This window comes from Macrotis lagotis, chromosome 7 (genome assembly GCF_037893015.1).
Source record: "Macrotis lagotis isolate mMagLag1 chromosome 7, bilby.v1.9.chrom.fasta, whole genome shotgun sequence".
Taxonomy (NCBI): domain Eukaryota; kingdom Metazoa; phylum Chordata; class Mammalia; order Peramelemorphia; family Peramelidae; genus Macrotis; species Macrotis lagotis.
The window spans coordinates 216,448,580-216,470,362 of record NC_133664.1 but is presented as its reverse complement, the minus strand read 5'-3'; the positions used below and the strand labels follow the sequence as shown (position 1 = coordinate 216,470,362).

At 34.8% G+C, this 21,783-nt stretch overlaps 1 protein-coding gene across 7 annotated transcripts in view; it reads right to left on the bottom strand.

Annotated features, from left to right (window-relative positions):
* Positions 1-21,783, bottom strand: part of TMEM117 (transmembrane protein 117) — a 240,273-nt gene that overhangs the window by 142,300 nt on the left and 76,190 nt on the right. For 6 of the 7 annotated variants that reach the window (XR_012470220.1, XR_012470221.1, XR_012470222.1 and 3 more), the window contains one exon: positions 20,851-20,983. Coding sequence is in view for 3 of the 7 variants with exons in the window: in XM_074194875.1 (XP_074050976.1) it covers positions 20,851-20,983 (133 nt within the window). In the remaining 4 variants the exon portion in view is untranslated. Of the gene's footprint in view, positions 1-20,850; positions 20,984-21,783 lie in introns of those variants that run through there. The other variant, XM_074194878.1, reaches the window with a different exon arrangement.

Here is a 21,783-nt window from a genome sequence, read left to right as displayed (position 1 = left end):
AAAGAGGAAAATGATAAATGCTTAAGGTGCAGATGGAGGGAAAATAGGTTAATTAATACACTGTTAGTAAAGATGTGAATTGGTTCAACCATTTTGGAAAGCAATTTAGAACTATACCCCAAAACTGTGCAGAACTTTTCACCTAGTGATAGATATTATATTGATACCTCAAAGAAATAAAAATAAAAGAGAAATTATTTTGTATAAATATATTTGCAACAACTCTTCTTTCAGTGGCAAAAAAATTGGAAACTAAGAAAGGGTACATAAATTGAGGAAATACTGAACAATTTATGGCAAATGTATTAGATGAATTAATATTGTGCCATAGGAAATGAAGAAGGGAGTGATTTCAGAGACTCATGGGAGACTTTTTTGAATTGCTACAAAGTGAAACAGGAAGAACCAGGAGAATAGTTTATACAATAACAGTCTTGTTATAAATACAAACAACTTTAAAAGACAGAAACTCTCATTAAAACAAGACTATACTCAGAAGAAGCAAGATAATATCTGTTACACACTTGTCTAAAAGATAGGTGCTAGACTCAGATTATTGAGTGAACTTTATTGAGAGGAGGAAAAAGAGAAGGGAAACATAATTAGTACAGGTATTTGTTTTTCTTGCCTATACATCTTTATAATAGAAATTTTGCTTTTCTTGCTTTTTAAATAAAGAGTGAAGACAAGGGAAAGAGAGAAGATGGACTTCAAAATAAAATTTAATTTTAAAAATGAATTGGCAGATACTCAGGAAGGAAGGAGAAAGTAATTACCCTTCATCATCAGAAGGCCTCAAATCATCAGTTAGTGAAATTTGAGTGAGAGACTGGGAGAGACACAGTGGCAAATACAGGCAGATACAGTTCTCCACAATAATTGGCACTCTGTACAAGGTAGTGGTGGATGAAAAGAGGTACTGAGTTGTGGGTAGAAAAGAAACTTTTGGTTTGACATTTGAAACGTGGAATTGGTAGAAACAATTAAATGAATAAAAAATAAAAATAAAAACAACTCTATTATAAGCCTGGGAGAAAGAGTACAACTATATCACAACATCCAAAATCATGTCAAGAAGGAACCTTTAGTCCCATTCCAACTCAAGATATTCCCTCAAGTCCCTACTTCACACACACACACATACACACACACACACACACACACACACACACACACACATCAAAATCTAAGTCAAATTATTATTATATAGGGTGATCTCAATAGATCAATGGGGCACACCAGTTTTTACAATAAATTATAGAAGAAGGTCACTAAGCGAAGGAATATAAGGAACTCTAGGGAACTGATTACATGAGTGAGTGATTACAGTAGTCTCTGTAACATTTATGGGTTGTTTTCATTTGCATTTCTCTTTTGATTAGGAATCATGCTATTCACTCATATAGTTTACATTTGATTTGAAAATCAGTTTCAGGCAGGAGCCAAGATGGTGACAGGAGAAGAGCCTCTCTTAGGTACTCTCTCTATAATATTTCAAAACTCATAAAATAAGGACTCTAAATTTTTGAGAGACAGAACCCACAGAGGGATCTAGTGAGACAGTTCTCCAGCCCAAGGTAACCAGGAAAATAGTGGAAAGGTTCTGCTCGATGGGGTTGGAGGGGTGGCCCACCAGAGTGAAGGAACTTCAGCCTCCAGGGGCAGCCCAAGGGCACCTATGAGCCATGATTCACCACAGCAGAGGCAGTTTCCTGACCTACACCCCGGGGAGCACCAGGGGGAGACCTCTGGCAGAGAAAGCATGTGAAGCCCAGCCCTCAAGACACTCAGCAAGCAGCATGGCAGTGGCAGACCAGATCCAGGAACTAGAAGCCGGCAGAGTCCGTAGTAAGCAGGAGCCCTCAGGTAATTGCATCTGGAGTACTCAGCCTACCAAGGGTAGGAGATTGGAGAGAGACTTCCACAATTTGTCCTCTATACCTGGAACAGGACTCTGGGGCTGTGACCACATTCAGATCCTGATCACCAGTCTAGGACCCCTATAGAACAGCAGGGCCTCCCCACCTCAGCCCCATGGCAAAGCGGTATGTTTGTGGTCATTCACAAACCAGGAGGGAAGACAGACCTTCACACACAGAGATCCTTGTGGGGGGGTGTCCCAATAATACTCAAAAGCTCCAGAAGCACCCCAAAACCAGGCACAGGCTGGGGAAATGCATAAACAGAGAAAAAAGAGGAACACCATTGAGAAATACATTGTCTATGATCCCAAGAAGGATCAAAATACTCAGTCTGAAAATGAGGAAGTACAAGCTCCTGCATCTAAAGACTGCAAGGAAAATGGAAATTGGGTTCAGGCTATGACAGAGCTCAAAAAAGATTTTGAAAATCAAGTGAGGGAGCTAGAAGAAAAAATTAGGAAAAGAAATGAGATGCAGGAAAAACATGAAAAAAGAAAGCAGCTTAGTCAAGGAGATCCAAAAAAAAATGCTGAAGGAAATAACATGTTAAAAACCAGCATAGATCAAATGAATAAAACAGTTCAAAAAGTCATTGAGGAGAAGAATGCTTTAAAAAGCAGAATTGACCAGATGGAAAAAGAGATAAGAAAGCTCTCTGAGGAAAACAAATCCAATGGAACAAAAGGAAGCTGATGACTATACAAGAAGTCAAGACACAATACTTCAAAACCAAAAGAATGAAAAAATAGAAGAAAATGTGAAACATCACACTGAAAAAACAACTGATATGGAAAACAGATTCAGGAAACATAATTTAAAAATTATTGGTATACTTGAAAGTCATGATCAGGAAAAGAGCCTTGACCTCATTTTTGAAGAATTCCTACAGCAAAATTGCCTGGATATTCTAGAAGCAGAGAGCAAAATGGAAATTGAGAGAATCTACCAATCTCCCCCAAAGAAAGATCCAAAAAAACTACCACCAGGGAAATTATAGCTAAGTTCCAGAACTCCTAAGTCAAAGAGATAATATTACAAGCAGACAGAAGGACACAATTCAAATATATGATGCTGCAGTCAGGATCACACAGGACTTAGCAGCAACTACATTAAAGGTCCATAGGGCTTGGAATATAATATTCCAGAAGGCCAAAAAAGCTTGGAATGCAACCAAGAATTAGCTACCCAGCAAAACTGAACATCATTTTCCAGGGAAAAAGCTGGACTTTGAAAGAACCAGGGGAATTTCAAATGTTCCTGTTAAAATGGCCAGAGTTGAACAGAAAGTTTGATCTTCAAATACAGGACTCAGGAGAAGCTTAGAGAGTGGAGGAGAAGGGGAAAATATGAAGGACTTAATGATGATGAACTACATGTATTCATGCATAGAAAAATGATACTGATAATACTCATAAGAAACTTCTTATTCAAAAGAACAGGTAGAAGGAGCTTTTATAGATGAAGCATTGGGGAGAGCTGAATTTGAAGATATAATATATTTTAAAAATGGAATCAATGACTAAAAGGGAAACGTAAAAGAAGTAAGAGAAAGGAGAGGTGGAATAGGCTAAAATATTTCATATAATAAGATTTTTTATTACAATGAGCTATTGCAATGATATGGAAGGGGAGAAGGCAAGGGGGAATGAGAGAACCTTCACTCTCATCACAGATGGCTCAGAGAGGAAACAGCATATATACTCAATGGGATATAGACATCTAGAGTAAGAAGGAGAGAATGGGGACATAGGGAAGGGGAGGGATCTAAATAATGGAGGAGAGGGTAGACCATGGAGGAGAATGGTCAGATATAACACATTTTCTTTTTTACTTCTTGCAAGGGGCTGGGATTGGATGGCCTTGCACAGGGCCGAGTGGTTGCTGGGCCTTAGGAGTGGTATATGGGCTCAGGGCCTCTTGGCCCCAGGCCTGGTGATCAGTCTACTGTGCCACTCAGCTATCCTACAACATATTTAAGAAAAGAGACTGAGTGAAAGGAAAGAGAAAATATAGTTTATGGTAGTGCAGAAGTAGGAATGGAAGGAGTTGCAATCAGCAATGGCAACAATGGAAAAAATATGGAAATAGCTTTTGTATTGGACTTATCTTAAAGAATATGATCCACCTGTGACAAAGCTGGTGGTGTTGAAATACAGACTGAAGCACATTTTTATTATTATTAATTATTATTATTATTATTATTATTATTATTATTTGGGGGGGTGGGGCAAATGGGGCTGGGTGGCTTGCACAGGGCCACACAGCTGGGTGATTATTAGGTGTCTGAAGCAGGATTTGAACCTGGGTGCTCCTGACTCCAGGGCCAGTGCTCTGTCCACTGTGCCACCTGCTCACCTCTATTGTTATCATTATCATTATCATTATCATTATTGTTGTTTATTATTATTATTATTGTTGTTGTTGTTATTATTGTTATTATTATTATTATTATTATTATTATTGCATGGCAATGGGATTGGGGTAGCTTGCCTGTTTTCACACACCTGGGTGAGTGTTGGGTGTCTGGAGCCGGATTTGAGCTCGGATTCTCCTGACTCCAGGACCAGTGCTCCATCCACTGTGCCACTTAGCTGCCCCTATTACTATTACGATTATTATTATTATTATTATTATTATTATTATTATTATTTAATTTTAATTTTTTCCTCTTTCCTTTACTTTATTGTTTATGAGGGTCTATTTTTTTGCAGGAGGGGGTATTATGTTTACATTTAAACAAGAATATTTTAGTAATGTATTTAAAAAACATCATTTGTACAAAAATAAAATAAATATAAATTTTAAAAAAAGTTTTTGCCAAAGAGCAACAAAAATGTGCATACCCTTTGATCCAGCAATACTGGGTCTATACCCTGAAGAGATTATGAAAAAGGGTAAAAACATCACTTATACAAAAATATTCATAGCAGCCCTGTTTGTGGTGGCAAAGAATTGGAAATTAAGTAAATATCTTTCAACTGGGGAATGGTGTAACAAACTGTGGTATATGTATGTGATGGAACAGTATTATTCTATTAGAAACCAGGAGGAATGGGAATTTAGGGAAGCCTGGAGGGAACTGCATGAACTGATGCTGAGTGAGATGAGCAGAACAAGAAAAAAACTGTACACCCTTAACAGCAACATGGGGGTGATATTCAACCTTGATGGACTTGCTCATCTCATCAGTGCAACAATCAGGTACAATTTGGGGCTATCTGCAATGGAGAATACCATCTGTATCCAGAGAAAGAATTGTGGACTTTGAACAAAGACCAAAGACTATTACCTTTAATTTTTTTTAAAAAAATCCATTATCTTATTATGTAATTTTGCTATCTCTTATACTTTATTTTTTCCTTAAAGATATTATTTTTTCTCTCTCATCACATTCAACTTAGATCAATGTATACCATGGAAACAATGTTAAAGACTAACAGACTGCCTTCTGTGGGGAGTGGGGGGGGGGGAGGAAGCAAGGTTAGGGGAAAAAATGTAAAACTCAAAATACATAAGCAAATCAAAGTCTCCCAGTGGTAGTCATACTGTCTATTTCTCCTTGTAACTCATAAATTTTTTTGAATATACATTATGCCATTTGGTGACAACATCTTTAATATTTGTTACTTTATTGTCTCTGATAATTTCAGCAAAATATAGTTTCCTTCTTTTAAAATTAAAAAAATAAAATAAAATAAAATTGAAATTACATTGATTTGAAAGTACTTTTTACCACAGAAACACAAGAAAAATAAATAAACACAGCTTCCAAGGAAAGCAAGAGAACAAAATATCACTGGAAATAAATGAAAGAGGGAAAAAAGACACTAATGGGGTTTAGAACACCTATGGTGTTTAAAAAAAAGGAATTGAAACAGAACAATAAGATTTTCTTTCTAAAATAATCAGAAAAGAGGATTAAAATGAAAATATATTCTAAAGAAACAGGCCACATGACAGTAGAGAAATAGGTCTGAAAGACCACAGATAAAAACCTAGTATTCTCCCAACCCCCACAAACTAAATCAATTTTTTTGGTGCAACTATACTTCAGAATATGAATTTTCATAAAATAAAAGGGGAGGTAGAAGATAAGAATAATGGATAATGTATCCTAATTAGGAGCTATAGAAAACTGAATATATTGGCAAAGAGAGAATACGGAACAAGAGAAAACACAAAGGAGAAAATCTCAAGACAATGGTGGAAGTGTGACTCACTTGAGAATTATACAACATGGAGAGAATATTCTACAATGAGTTACAGAAACATTAATCTGGTATAATCTGTGCTCAGTGGGAGTGTTGTGCTTCTATGGAAAACATCTTCCCTCAAGTACAGGAGATTCAGAGTTTGTAGGGGCCGCTGATATTTAGAAGAATGGGAAGGCATGAGCTCAGAGAGGAGATTACATGACATTTTAGAAAGAAAATGACTATGAAGAGGAGAGGGAATTAGATCTCATAACTGGAAACAAAATAAAATTTATACCATATGGCCATGCTTCTATCTGCCAAAGGAATTGACAGGACCATCCTTTGTCTTTCTATTTAACAGAAATTGATACTTCTAAAAGTGAGAGACAACAACAAAAAATTACAAGAAGGCAATCTACAAAGCAATAATGGAGAAACTGTTTAGAAGAAGGAACTCAAAAGGAATATGTTACCAACTTTAATTTCTTAAGAAAGAATAAAAAAGTAATGAATAATTATAAGTACTATAAATCAAAGAATTAAAATTTATGAAGATATAGTGAATGACAAGGGAATCAAGAAGAGAACAAAGTAAAGCAATAAATTTTAGAGAACAGGACAGAAAATAAAAAATACGAAATTAAAGAAGAGGAAAAGGAAAATTTTAATTAACTACTTAAATGGAAAAAAGTAAGGAATAATTCACCAACCAGATGAAAGAAAAAGCATTTTATAAATTAAGTAAAACAAAACTAAGGAATGAAGTGACAAATAGAAGGAAAGTGTTTGGAGATAAGGATAAGAATTCCTGTTGGAATAGGGTTGACAAAGTAGTTTGAACAATAACATTAAAAACCTTTAGAGATTAAGCATTATACTTAAAAAGAGATACAGAAAAATTCTAATTTGTAAAAAATCTATTTTAGAGCTAAAGAGAGAAAAATTTTAATGTTTCTCTTAGATTTGTGCAAATACAACAGAGAGATTTTTAAAAAGAAAAATAGAATTAACAAAGTAATAAAGAAACAAGAGTTAACAGGGAGGATAGGTAAGTCCTGGAGTCAGGAGTACCTGAGTTCAAATCTGGCCTCAGACACTTAATAATTACCTAGCTGTGTGGCCTTGGGCAAGCCACTTAACCCCATTTGCCTTGGGAAAAAAAAAACTAAAATAAAGAAACAAGAGCTAGAAGAACTACGAGGACTGCAAAGAAGATGAGAGAGAGAGAGAGAGAGAGAGAGAGAGAGAGAGAGAGAGAGAGAGAGAAGAGAGAGAGAGAAGGAAGGAAGGAAGGAAGGAAGGAAGGAAGGAAGGAAGGAAGGAAGGAAGGAAGGAAGGAAGGAAGGAAGGAAGGAAGGAAGGAAGGATACAAACTTATATATACATGCATGCATGCATGTATGTATTAATGTGTGTATATATATATATGATTGTATAAAATGCAATATACATAAAACCCAACAAACACAAAGAAAGTGATGTTGAAAATTGGAAAAACGTAGATAACTTGGAGCCCCAAAAGACTTTAGAAATGATGACCAAAAATAAAAGTTGGTTCTGTGGAAAGACTAATAAAATTGAAAATTACTTAGTAAATCTTATTAAAAAGAAAAGAACAGAAAATAGAAGATTTGCAAGGATGAATCATAAGAAAACCAGAAGAAATGTATTTACTAGTGCTAACTATACATACTTATATTCTAATGACTGTAGACACAAACAAAAAAGAGGAATACCTTCAAAAATACAAAATATCCAAAATGAAGACCAAACATAAATCTTAAACCAAATCTCAAAAAAGGAAAGAAAACAAGGTGAAGGAAAAAAAATCTCTTGGTTCTAAAGGATTATATGAGAATTCTATCAAATTTTTAAACAATTAGAACTAATACTGCACAGTATTAGAAAGTACTGTATCATATTAATTTTATTGGACATAATTAGACCTAATACTTAAACCAAGGGAACATAATGGAGAGAGAGAGAGAGAGAGAGAGACAGAGAGAGAGAGAGACAGAGAGACAGAGAGACAGAGAGACAGAGAGAGACAGAGACAGAGACAGAGAATCTAAGAACAAACAATATTGATTCAAAAACTAAAAGTAAAATTCTATAAAACATCAATTCATCCACAACATTTTTCATTAAGACCAAGTTGGATTTGTAACAGGGTAGCAAGGTTGGGTCAACATCCAAAAAATAATCAAAATGATTAATCATATTAACCAAGTCAGGGCAGGAATGAAGGAATAACTCCTTATCAACAAGATATACATAGGTTAAATTCAGGATAACCACCAGAGAAAAGGTATTAAAGGAGATCAGGAAAGGTTTCTCTTTTAGTGGAAGCTAAGAAGGCCAAGTAGCCTTTTTCTGGATCTCCATTCAAGTTGCACTAACTAATCCTCTCTTTCAACCCTCTGTACAAGTCTGTTTAGTGATCTCATCAGTTCCATGGATTTATATTTCATCTGCCATGATTCCAGTCATCCTAGGGGATAGGAAATAAAGGAGTAGAAGAGGAAGATTAAGGATAGGGTTTGAGCACATGGGTTTAGGATCACTGAGATGGATAATATATAGTAGGTTGGGAGTATATTAATTATTAATTATATGAATAAATTCAAATAAATTATCATCATCCCTAGGGAATTCTGTCTTAGAGTTATATCAGACAGTCAAACAGTCAGTAGTGGGGAGCTCAAAAAAAAGGAGGAGACACCATTCCAGGTGAGGTAACTGCTATAGCATTAGAAACCAAAGAATGTAAAAAAGATAATACCAGTTGTCAAGAAGCAGAGCCAAGATGACAGAGTAAAGGCAGGAATTTGCCTGAGATGTATAAAAGTTCCCTAATGATTGCATTAAAATTATTACTCAAAATAAATTTTCAAATGGGGTGGCTAGGTGGCATAATGGATAAAGCACCGGTCTTGGAGTCAGGAGTACCTGGGTTCAAATCTGGTCTCGGACACTTAATAATTATCTAGCTGTGTAGCCTTGGGCAAGCCATTTAACCCCATTTGCCTTGCAAAATAAAAAATAAAAATAAATTCTCAAATGGCAGAACAAACAAAAAATAGTGTGAAATAAAACTAGTTCTAAAAATAGAAACACAAAAAACCTAAATATAGGAACAGTCCTCCTTCACCCCAAGAGAAGAGTCAATTTTTAACATAAGGTTAAAAGTCAAGAATGAGGCTAGAAAAATGAACAAACAAAAAAATAACCCAACTACATAAAGTTATGATGGTGACAGAGAAAATCAATACACAAAACTCAGGAGAAGATGATGATAGCAAAATAGCTACATCCAAAGCCTCAAAGAAAAATTGTGAATTGGTCTCAGATCCAAAAAGAATTCCTTAGAGAACCCAAAAAGGATTTTAAAAATCAAATAAGAGATAGAGGGAAAAGTGGAAAAAGAAATGAGAATGATGTGAGAAAATCATTTAAAATGAGTCTACAAAAGTAAAAAGGAAACCTTAAAAAACAGAACAGACAAAATGGTAAAAAAAAAAAAAAGGCACAAAAATCCATTGATGAAAAGAATTACTTAAAAAGCAGAATTCACCACATAGAAAAAGATGTACAAAAATTTAAAAGAGAATTGGTCAAATGGAAAAGGAGGTATACAAGTGCAAGAAAGAAGAAAATAATTCCTTAAAAATTAGAATATGATAATTGGAAGATAGTGACTCCACAAGACAAAAGAGACAATAAAACAAAATCAAAAGGAAAAGAGGGTGGCTAGGTGGTACAGTGGATAAAGCACCAGCCCTGGAGTCAGGAATACCTGAGATCAAATCTGGCCTCAGACATTTAATAACTACTTAGTTGTGTGGCCTTGAGCAAGCCACTTAACCCCATTGCCTTGAAAAAACCCAAAAGAAAATTTTTTTAAAAAATCAAAAGGATGAAAAAGTAGAAGAAAATATGAAAAATCTTATTGGGAAAAAATAACCTGGAAAACAGATCCAAGAAAGATAATATAAGAATTATTGAACTTCCTTAAAGGTATAATCAGAAAACCAGTTGAGAAATCATGTTTCAGGATTAGCAGTGAAAATTGCCCTGATATCCTAGAAGAAGAGAAGAAGAGGGAAAATAGAAATTGAAAGAATCTACATATCACCTCCTGAAAGATATTCCAAAATGAAAACTCCCAAGAATATTATTCCAAATTCCAGAACTCCCAGGTCAAGGAGAAAATATTACAAGCAGTCAAAATGAAAAATTCAAATATTATGGAGCCATAGTCAGGATTACACAAGATTTAACAACTACCTGGTTAAAGAATTAAAGAGCTTGAAATGTGAATGACATGCTGAGGGCAAAGGAGCTAAGATTACAATCCAAGAATCACCTACCCAGGTAAACTAAGTATAATCCTTAAGGGGAAAAAAATAAATGAAATAGAGAACTTTTAAATATTTCTGATAAAAAGACCAGAGCTGAATAGAAATTTGAACTTGTAAATATGAGACTCAAACAAAATGATAAGGGATTCAATAAGGTCAAATTCTTAACTTTCCCACATGGGATGATAAGAATTTCAACTCCTAAGAACTCTATAATTTTTAAGGCAGTTAAAGTATACATAGAGGGCACATGTATCATGGAATGATATCCAAAAAAATCCCAAAATTGATGAGTAAGAAAAGGAAATGCTAATGAGAGGAGAGAGAAAAGAGAAGTAGAAGGCAGCAAATTATCTTATATAAAAGAGGCACAAAAGAGCTTTTGCACTTTAGGAGTGAGATGGAAGGTAGCACATGAAGTTTACTCTCAACAGAATTGGCTGAAAGAAGGAATAACATACAAACTTAACTGGGCATAAAAATCCATCTTGCTCTATAGGAAAGTAGGAAGGGAGGGGGATAAGAGAAGGGAGGGCAAACTGGGAAGGTGGTGATCAGAAGCAAAACACTTTTGAAAAGAGACAGGATTAAATGAAAGACAGATACAGAGTTGAGGGGAGGGAGGGAGTTTCAAAATTGTCCATTCTGCAAGGGAAAACAAAAACCCACTGAGGCAGAATTCTAAGTCAATCATACTTTATTAAAAGAATTCATGATTCCCTCTGGTGAAGTGGAGCTCAGATCTTCTTCACAATCTGAGATGTCCTTATATTGCCTGATACCCAAACAACAGAGGTGAAGCAGACCAATAAATGACAGAGACAGAGGTAGAGAGAGATAGATATAGAAGTAGACAGACAGAGATGCAGAGAGACTGAAAGACAGAGAGTCAAGGAGGCAGATAAACAGGAAAAAAGCAAGATGGAGGGAAATACACAGTGTGAATGGGAAAGAGATAAGCTTACTCATAAAATAGAAGCAGGTAATAGAGTAGATTTTGTAAAGAGGAATCCTACAATATGTCATTTACAAAAAACACAGTTGAAACAGAAAAATACAAAAAAGAGTTAAAAGAATAAATCAGAATCTAGTGTGCTTCAGGTGAAGTAAAAAAAGGAAAGAAAAAAAGCAGGAGTAGCAATCCTGATCTCAAAAAAACCAAAAGCAAAAATAGCTCTAATAGATCTAAAGTTAAGCAGGGAAACTACATCTTGTTAAAAGGTACCATAGACAATGAAGTAATATTAATACTAAAGAAATATGTATCAAACAGTAAGACATTCAAATTTCTAAAGGAAAAGTTAAATGAGTTACAGGAATAAATAGACAATAAAACTATACTTGTGTAGGACTCCTTTACTCTCAGAACTTGATAAATTTAACAACAAAATAAACAAAAAATAAATTAAGGAGATGAATAGAATTTTCAAAAAGTTACATTTAATAGACCTCTGAAGAGAAGAGAAAACTGAATGGGTATAGAAAGTAATATGCATTATCTCAGGATAGAATTTACATATAAACTAAGCATGTATTAGAGCATAAAAACTTCACAATAAGAAGCAGAGCATTAAAAACATAAAAAACATTCTTTTCAGATCATGATGCAATAAAAAACACATTTAACAAAAGGTCATGAAAAGATAGATTAAAATTATTTGGAAAATAAATAATCTAATCCCAAAGAGTGAATTGGTCAAACAGCAAATCAGAGAAATCATCAATAATTTCATCAAAAAGAATAATAATAATGAAACAACATACCAAAATGCATGTGATTCGGCTAAATGCTTACATCAATAAAACAGAGAAAAAGCATATCAATGAATTGGACATGCTCCTAAGAATGAATTAGAAATCCCTAATTAAACACTAAATTGGAAATCCTGAAAATCAAAGGAGTTAGAAAAGTAAAAGTTAGAAAAGTATTGAACTAATAAATAAAACTGAGAGCTACTTTAAAAAATAGATAAACTTTTGGTTAGTTTGATTAAAAAATAAGAAGGAAGAAAATCAAGTTACAAGTATCAAAAATAAAAAAAGGTGAATTCACCACCAATGAGGAGGAAACTAAAACAATCATTAGGTGTTATTTTGCCCAATGATTTGCTACTAAATCTGATGATCTAAGTGAAATGAATGAACATTAACAAAAAATATAAATTTCACAGATGAAGAGAAAATAGAATAGTTAAAAACAACATTTAGAAAAAGAAATTGGGGGTAGCTAGGTGGCTCAGTGGGGGGCAGCTAGTTGGCCCAGTGGATAGAACACTGGCCCTGGAGTCAGGAGTACCTGAGTTCAAATCTGACCTCAGGCACTTAATAATTACCTAACTGTGTGGCCTTAGGCAAGCCACTTAACCCCACTGCCTTGCAAAAACTAAAAACAAAACAAAACAAAACAAAAAAAAAAAAGAAACTGAATAAGCCATCATTGAGCTCCCAAATTAAAAGTCCCCAAGGCTAGATGTATTTATAAATGAATTCTCCCAAAGAGTTAAAGAACAATTAATTCCAATACTGCATAAACCACTTTAAAAAAAGTAGTGGAAGGAGCTCTATCAAATTCCTTCTATGAAACAAATATATGTGGATACCATATTCTGGTATCATATTCTGAAGGAAAAGCTAAAACAGAGAAAGAAAACTATACATCAAGTTTCCTAATGAATACTGATGCAAAATTTTTAATAACCAGCAAGGAGATTATAGCATTATATCACCAGAATCATACATTATAACCAGGAGAATTTGCACCAGGAATGCAGAGCCAATTCAATATTAGGAAAATTATCAGCATAATTGACTATATCAATAATAAAACTAACAGAAATCATATGATTATCCCAGAAGTTGCAGAAAAAGCTTTTGACAAAATACAGCATCCATTCCTTTTAAAAACACTAAAGACTACAGGAATAATAAATAAACTTTACTTAAAATGATAAATAGTACTTAGCTAAAACAGCAAGCATTTTCTGTAATGGAGATAAACTTCTCAATTAGATCAAGGGTGAAATAAGAATGTTCAATATCAGTACCATTATTAAATATTGTACTAGAAATGTTAGCTTTAGCAATAAAAGAAAAAGAAAATGAAGGAACTAAAATAGACAGCAAGGAAATAAAACTCACTCTTTGAAGATGATATAATGGTATACTTAGAGAATTGTGGAGAATCAACTAAAAAACTTGAAATAATAACTTTAGCAAAGTTGGATGATATAAAATAAAACCACATAATTAATTCATCAACATTTCTAAATATTATCCACAAAGCATGGAATCAAGAGAAATTCCATTTAAAATAATTGTAGGCAATATAAAACACTTGGAAGTCTAACTGCCAAGACAAACCCAGGAACTAAATAAAGTCAGATCTAAACAATTAGAAAAAATATCAACTGCTCATTGGTAGGCTGGGGCAATTTTTTTAAAAATGATAATTCTATCTAAATTATTTATTTATTCAATGTCATATCAATCAAACTACCAAAAAATCATTCTAAAAAAAGGTAGGAAAAATAATAACAAAAATCAATTGGAAGAACAAAGACCAGGAATATCAAGGGAATTAATGAAAAAAACTGCAAAGGAAGATGGTCTAGCAAAAGTAGATCCAAAATTGTATTATAAAGCAGCAGTCATTAAAACCATCTGGCATGAAAAACTGTCTGGCATGGACTAAGAGTGGTGGATCAATGGATTAGATTAGGTACATAAGACACAGTAGTAAATGACCATATAGTAATCTACCGTTTGATAAATCCAAAGATCCCCAGTTTCTGAGCTAAGAACTCACCACTTGAAAAACCTGCTGGGAAAACTGGAAAATGGTATGGTAAAAACTAGGCAAAGACCAATATCTTATACCATATACCAAGACAAGGTCAAAATGGGTACACATGATTTAGCCATACAGGGTTATTACTGCAAGCAAATTAGGAAAGGAAGAGCTATGAAAAGAAGAATTTATGATCAAACAAGATATACAGAGCATTATGAGACATAAAAAGATAAATTTGATTATATTAAATTTTAAAAGTTTTGCACAAATAAAACCAATGGAACCAAGAGTAGAAGGAAATTAGATAAGAAACCATTTTTATAATCTATTGTCTAAAGATCTCATTTCTCAAATATATAGAGAATTGAGTTAAATTTATGAAAATACAAGTCATTCCCCAATTAATAAATGGTCAAAGGATTTGACCAGGCAGTTTTCAGATGAAATCAAAGCTATGTACACTCAAATGGAAAAGAAAAAAGCTCTAGGGGCAGTTGGGTGATGTAGTGGATAGAGCACTGGTCTCGAAGTCAGGAGGACCTGAGTTCAAATGTGACCTCAAACACTAAATAATTATTTAACTTGTGACCTTGGGCATGTCACTTAAACCCAGAGGTCTTGCAAAAAAAAACCCAAAAATGCTATAAATAACTATTTTAGAAATTAAAATAGAACACTTTGATGTACCAGCTCATACCCACATCAAATTGTCTAAACATGACAGAAAAGGAAAATTATAAATGTTGGAGAAATGTAGGAAAATTGGATTAGTACTAACCACTGTTTGTGGAGCTGTGAATTCATCCAACCATTCTGAAAAGCAATTTGGAACTATGTTCAAAGGGCAATATGGGCATATACTTTGATCCAGGCATACCACTACTAGTTCTCTGTCCCAAAGGACACATATGTACATATCAGCATCTCTTTTTGTGGTGGCAAAAGATAGGAAATTGAAAGGATGTCCATCAACAGCGGAATGGTTAAACAAAATGTGGTATACGAATGGTAATGGAATATTATATTGTACTGCAAAAACTGAAGATCAGGAAGATTTCAGAAAAACCAAGAAAGACTTATAGGAACTGATGCAATGTGAAGTATGAAGAAAGACGGGATCATTGTAGATAATACATTGAACAATGATAAACTATGATTTATTTAGCTTTTTTCAGCAATACAATAATCCAGGACAATTTCAAAAGACTCATGATGAAAAATGCTGTCCACATTCAGAGAGAAAACTGATGTTTTCTGAATGCTGATCAAAGCATACTATTTCCACTTCCTTTCCCCCCCCCCCAGTTTTTCCCCTTTTGTTCTGTCTCTTCTTTCATAATATGACTGATATGGAAATATATTTAACATGATTATACAAGTATAACCCATTAAATTGCTTACTGTCTTAAGGAAAAGAGAAGGGAGAGTGGAAAAAAATTTAGAACTCAAAAATCTTATTAAAATTTTTTAAATTGTCTTTATATGTAATTAGAAAAAATAAGCAATAAATTGTCTCAAAGTCACTAAGCATCCTCCCTTCTGTCTCCTTAGAAATATACTTAAGAGTCTTGAATTATATCAAATTATAATCATTTTTTTTACCTTACCCACTTTTCAAATCCCCTCCAAGGGGGCTATAAATACAACCCTCATGAGCCAAAGTATCATCCAAAGCCAAATCATTTCATGAACCATTTGTACCCTTCCCCCCAAGTTTACTTTCTCCTACACTCCCCCTTTAGTTTCCCACTTAGAATACCTAACTCCTTGTTTTGTTTCCTTCTGAAAGATTTTATTTATTTTGAGTTTTACAAATTTACCCCTATTCTTGCTTCCCTCTCCCACCCCCACAGAAGGCAGTCTGCTAGTCTATACATTGTTTCCATGGTATGCATTGATCTTAGTTGAATATGATGAAAGAGAAATCATATCCTTAAGGAAGAAAAATAAAGTATGAGACAGCAAAATTACATAATAATATAGTTTTTTTCCTAAATTGAAGGTAATAGTCTTTGGTCTTTGTACAAACTCTACAATTCTTTCTCTGGATGCTTTCTCTGGATACTGGTATTCTCCATTGCAAAATTGTCCAATTGTTGCACTGATGGAATGAGCAAGTCCATCAAGGATGATGGTCACCCCCATATTGCTGTTATGGTGCACAACATTTTCCTGGTTCCACTCATCCTGCTCAGCACCAGTTCATGCAAATCCCTCCATGCTTCCCTGAATTCCCATCCTTCCTGGTTTCTTTTTTCTTTTTTTTTTTTGTTAAGATGACTTTATTTATACATTACTAAAATATTCTGGTTTAAGAGTAAACATAATCCTCCACAAAAATATAGAACCTCGTGAAAAATAAAGCAGAAGAAAGAGAAAAGAATGTGTTTCAATCTGTGTTCTGATACCATCAGCTCTGTCTCGGGTGGATCACATTCTTTATCATAAGTCCATCGCAGAAGTTACTTCCAAATTTTTCCACAGTTGCTGTTGCTGATCATAATTCCCTCCATCCATTCCTCCCCACTACCATGTATTATATTTTCTCTTTCCTTTCACTCTGTCCCTCTTCTCAAATGTGCTGTAGGGTAGCTGAGTGGCGCAGCAGACAGAGCACCAGCCTTGGGGCCAAGAGACCCCAAGCCTACAATACCACCCCAGAGACCCAGCAACCACCCGGCCCTGTAGTCCCAGACAGGCCACCCAATCCCAGCACCTTGAAAAAAGTAAAAAAAATAAAATTATGTTATTTCTGACTATTCTCTCCTATGATCTACCCTCTCCTCTATCACCCACATTCCCCCTTCCCTGTCCCCCTTCTCTCCTTTTTACTCTAGATGTCTATACGCTATTGAGTGGGTAGGCTGTTTCCTCTCTGAGTAATTTCTGATGAGAGTGAAGGTTCCCTCATTTCCCCTCACCTGCCCCCTTCCATATCAATGCAAAAGCTCATTGCAAAAAAAAAATCTTTTATATCAAATATCTTAGCCTTCCACCTCTCCTTTCTCTTACTCCCTGTACATTTCCTTTTTAGCCATTGACTCCATTTTTACAATATATCTTCAAATTCAGCTCTCCTCTGTTCTTCATCTATAAAAGCTTCTTCTACCTGCTCTATTAAATGAGAAGGTTCACATGAGTATTATTTATTTTCTGTGCAGGAATACATGTAGTTCATCATCATTAAGTTCCTCTCTATGCTTCACCTGAGTCCTGTACTTGAAGGTCAAACTTTCTGTTCAGCTCTGGTCATTTCAACAGGAACATTTGAAATTTCTGTTTCATTGAAAGTCCATCTTTTCCCCTGAAAGATGTTCAGTTTTGCTGGGTAGTTGATTCTCGGTTGCATTACAAACTCTTGTACCTCCCAGAATATTATATTCCAAGCCCTACAAGCTCTTAGTGTAGTTGTTGCTAAGTCCTGTGTGGTCCCAACTTCAGGTCCATGATATTTGAATTGTGTCCTTCTGGCTGCTTATAATATTTAAATAAAGAATGGATTAAGTACAACTCTGATTTAATTATCTTTGAGTTTCTACTCAAAGTGCTCTAAGTACTGGGACCCTCTAAAGTTCTAGCTTAAGAACTTTGCAATTGATTGTAAGGTATGGGAGATGCTGTCTCAGAATTACCCAGAATATGATGTTCTCATCAGAGAAGTGCTAAGCCTTGTGAGCAAAGCAGAATTAAAGTAGGTCAAAGGAAATTGAGAAACTTGAATTTAGCGTTCTGCTTTTTATCAGAGCTTTTTGTCTCAGACATAGTGAATTCATCTTGGTCCTCTTCAATGGAGAGACAAGACCCAATCATATCCATATCCTGTAAATTCAATCTCTTCAATTATATTCAAGCCTTTAAGTATCCTAAGACAAATACAATTCTCAAGTGGCACAAGTATTATATCTTCCTTTATAGGGTTGTGTAATTTGATGGTCTTGACTAACAGTTGGCTTTGGGATTTTTTTGTTTATTCTTTCCCATTTTCAATTATCTTTTTATGGATCTCTTGAGTTGTGTATTGCCAACTGAATTCTCTGTTCAGTTCTAATCTTCATGTCAGGGAATTCTGGATGTGCCCTATTTCCTTGACCATCCATCTTTTCCCCTGACAGCATATGCTGAATTTTTCAGGGTAATAAATTCTTCGTTGTAATCCCAGGTTCTTTGCCATCAGATATATGGTATTCCAGGTCCTCTCTGGTCCTTCAATGTTGAGGCTTATAAGTCCTGAATAAGTCTGATTGTGTTTCCTTTGTATTTAAATTGTTTCCTTCTTGCTGCTTGCAATATTTTCTCCTTTGAGAATTCTGTAATTTGGCTATAATAGCCCTTGGAATTTTTATTCTGGGGTCTCTTTCTGGAGGAGTTCTGTGAATTCTTTCAAAGGTTATACTGTCTTCCTGTTCTAGCACATTTGGACAGTTTTCCCTGATAATTTCCTGCAAGATGTTTTCCAGGTTCTTTTTTTGATTAGGCTTTCTAGTAATCTGATGATTTGTAAATTATCTCTGCTGGATCTATTTTCTAGGTCTTCTGTTTTTTCTAAAAGGTACTTTATGTTTTCTTTAATTTTTTCAGCCTTTTTACTTTGATGGAATCTTGTAGTCTCATAGATTCAATGGTTTCTTTTTGTCCAATTCTAAGGGTTTTATTTTCTTTAATTAATTTTTGTTTCCTTTTCCAGTTTTTCAGTGTTTTGTTTTGTTTTTTTATATTTCTCAAGGCAATGGGGTTAAATAGCTTGCCCAAGGCCACATGGCTAGGTAATTATTAAGTGTCTGAGGTCAGATTTGAACCCAGATACTCCTGACTCCAAGGCCGGTGCTCTATTCACTGCGCCACCTAGCCACCCCCAATTGGTTAGTTTTATTATTTGAAGAGTTACATTTTTTCCAGTTGGTTATTTTTACTTTTAAAGGAGTTGATTTCTCTGAATAATTGTTCATAATTTTCTTGCATGAGTCTCATTTCTTTTTTTATTTTTTTGCATTTTCCTTCTTCCACTCTTATTTGGTTTTTTTTTAAACTCTTTTTTTCAATGAGCTTTTGGATTTGAGTCCAATTCATAGAATCTTTTGAGACTACCCCGTGGGTAATTTTTCACTGTTTTCTTCTTACAACATGGCATTGTTATCATCTTTATCTGCAAAGCAGCTTTCTATAGTGAGCACTCTTTCACCTTTTATGCTCAACTTTATTATTATTTATACTCTTCCTGGGGTATAGGGAATATAGCCCAAGCTTTTATGCTGAGGCTGGGATCTGCTTTCTGGTTTTTTGTTGGCCAAGATGTTGCCTGTGCAATCCAGGCCTTGCCTATGCATAATTTTATTTCCTCCTTTATGACCAGGTTCTGGCTATGTGGTGGTTAGTTTGCAACCCAGTCCTGTCTTTTTCCCTGATCTTCCCAGTGTTCAAACTTTGTTTGGGGTTGGGACCCTCCTTGCTGGTTTGCTATTTAGTGACCAGGACCTCTGCTGTTGTCAAGCTGTCAGGACCTGGACTGCACTGTAGCTAAAAGCCTCTCACTGGCTTTCCCATTTTCCTTCCTCACTGGGTTTTACTTCCCTTTTTCCCTCAAAGAGACAGATGTTCACAGAACCTCCACTATGTCTACCATTGAAACTTCTTTGGAACTTCTTTCTATCTTGGTAGAGATCTGTAGCTTTAATGTCTTTGCAGAGGTTTCATTTAACTTTCATAGGGAAAAGCTCCAGAAGTATGTTAGCTTCATGTCACCATCTTGGTTCCACCCTGGAAGTCTCCCTTTATTTTTAACTAACCTAAATTCTTAATGACATTAGTGAAGTCTATTTATTTCAATTCCACCCTTACAATATATTGGGAAAACAAGAAAAAAATATACTTAAAAAACAGTAGCTTGTTCATTGTACAATGAAATAAATGTGGAAAATCAAAAATAACTCATATTTACTTGGTGCATCTTTTTCTGTAGTGGTTTATTGTTCCGATAATAGTACAACCACTAGTAGTATTAAGTGGTCCACTTTAAAATGATCCATTTAAAACAAAGATACTTATATATTGAATAAAAAGGGAAAGAAAAAAAGAATACCAGTTCTAAACACCTACAATCAGATAGGGTATTGAGCTGCAGGTAAAACATGAAATTTTCATGTAAACTCTACATTTCTAATAATAGATATTACTGAGTCATATTAATCAAGCTCTTTGGGTCTCAGGCTTCTAGCTACTCCTAATCTACCTCAGAGGGAAGCCCAGCTCCACAGGATGAAGAGACAGGGGCAGAGAGTGCTAATTATAAAGAACAGATTACTTTTATTTAAAAATCTTCACATGGGGGCAGCTAGGTGGTGCAATGGATAGAGAACCAGCCCTGGAGTCAGGAGTCTCTGAGTTCAAATCCGGCCTCAGACATCTAATAATTACCTAGCTGTGTGGCCTTGGTCAAGCCACTTAACCCCATTTGCTTTGCAAAAATCTAAAAAAAAAAAACTTCACATAAAAACTTTTATTCTCAAACACTGTATAATTACTTAAGCATATAAAGAAATTTCAGAAGAACAATGATCAATAAAATAAAAAGAGAAATTACTCACCCCATATTTCCTTCCATGATTAGAATCATATTATATATATGGGAAAATATGAAGAGGAAGAGAATGGTGCTGAAGAACATTGTCATCCACGAACCATGATCTTCTCGAAACATTTTTAAACGAAGTAATTGACCTGAAATATATAAATATTACTTTAAAAATTACCTTATAAAAAGTATATTGAAAATGAACATGCTTGCTTTGCTGGAAGTCAAATTTGACCCTTACTATTTTATAAGGACTCTTATTCTTGAAACTACTTTATAATGCCATAAATTAGGGCAGCTAGATGGTGCCCAGGAGTCAGGAGGATCTGAGTTCAAATCCAGTGTCAGTCATTTAATAATTACCTAGTTGTGTGACCCTGGGCGAGTCACTTAATCCCACTGCCTTAAATGAATGAAATGTATAATGCCATCAATTAATTCCTTCTATTGATTAAAAAACACATTCATGTGAAAGGAATCAAAGACATTAGTTTTGGAGAATATTTCATCCTAAAGATAATCATGTTGTAGTTTTGACAGACAATTGGTATCTAACATTTTGATATCTTCATTGATCATTCTTTTTTTAAGTTTTTTCAAGGCAATGGGGTTAAGTGGCTTGCCCAAGGCCACACAGCTAGGTAATTATTAGATGTCTGAGGCCAGATTTGAACTCAGGTACTCCTGGCTTTAGGGCCAGTGCTCTATCCACTATGCCACCTAACTGCCCCATTCATTGATAATTCTAATGTCCGTTTCTCAATCCTCATTTTTTGCCTTCCAGAATTTGACCTTCTTGATCACTTTCTTCCACTAAATACTCTCTCCTCTAAGTTTCATGGCATTAATCTCTCCTACATGTCTAACTAATCCCTTTCAGTGTTGTTTGATGTATTTTCAGACAGGCCATACTCACTATGTATAACACCCTAAAGCTTTATTCTAG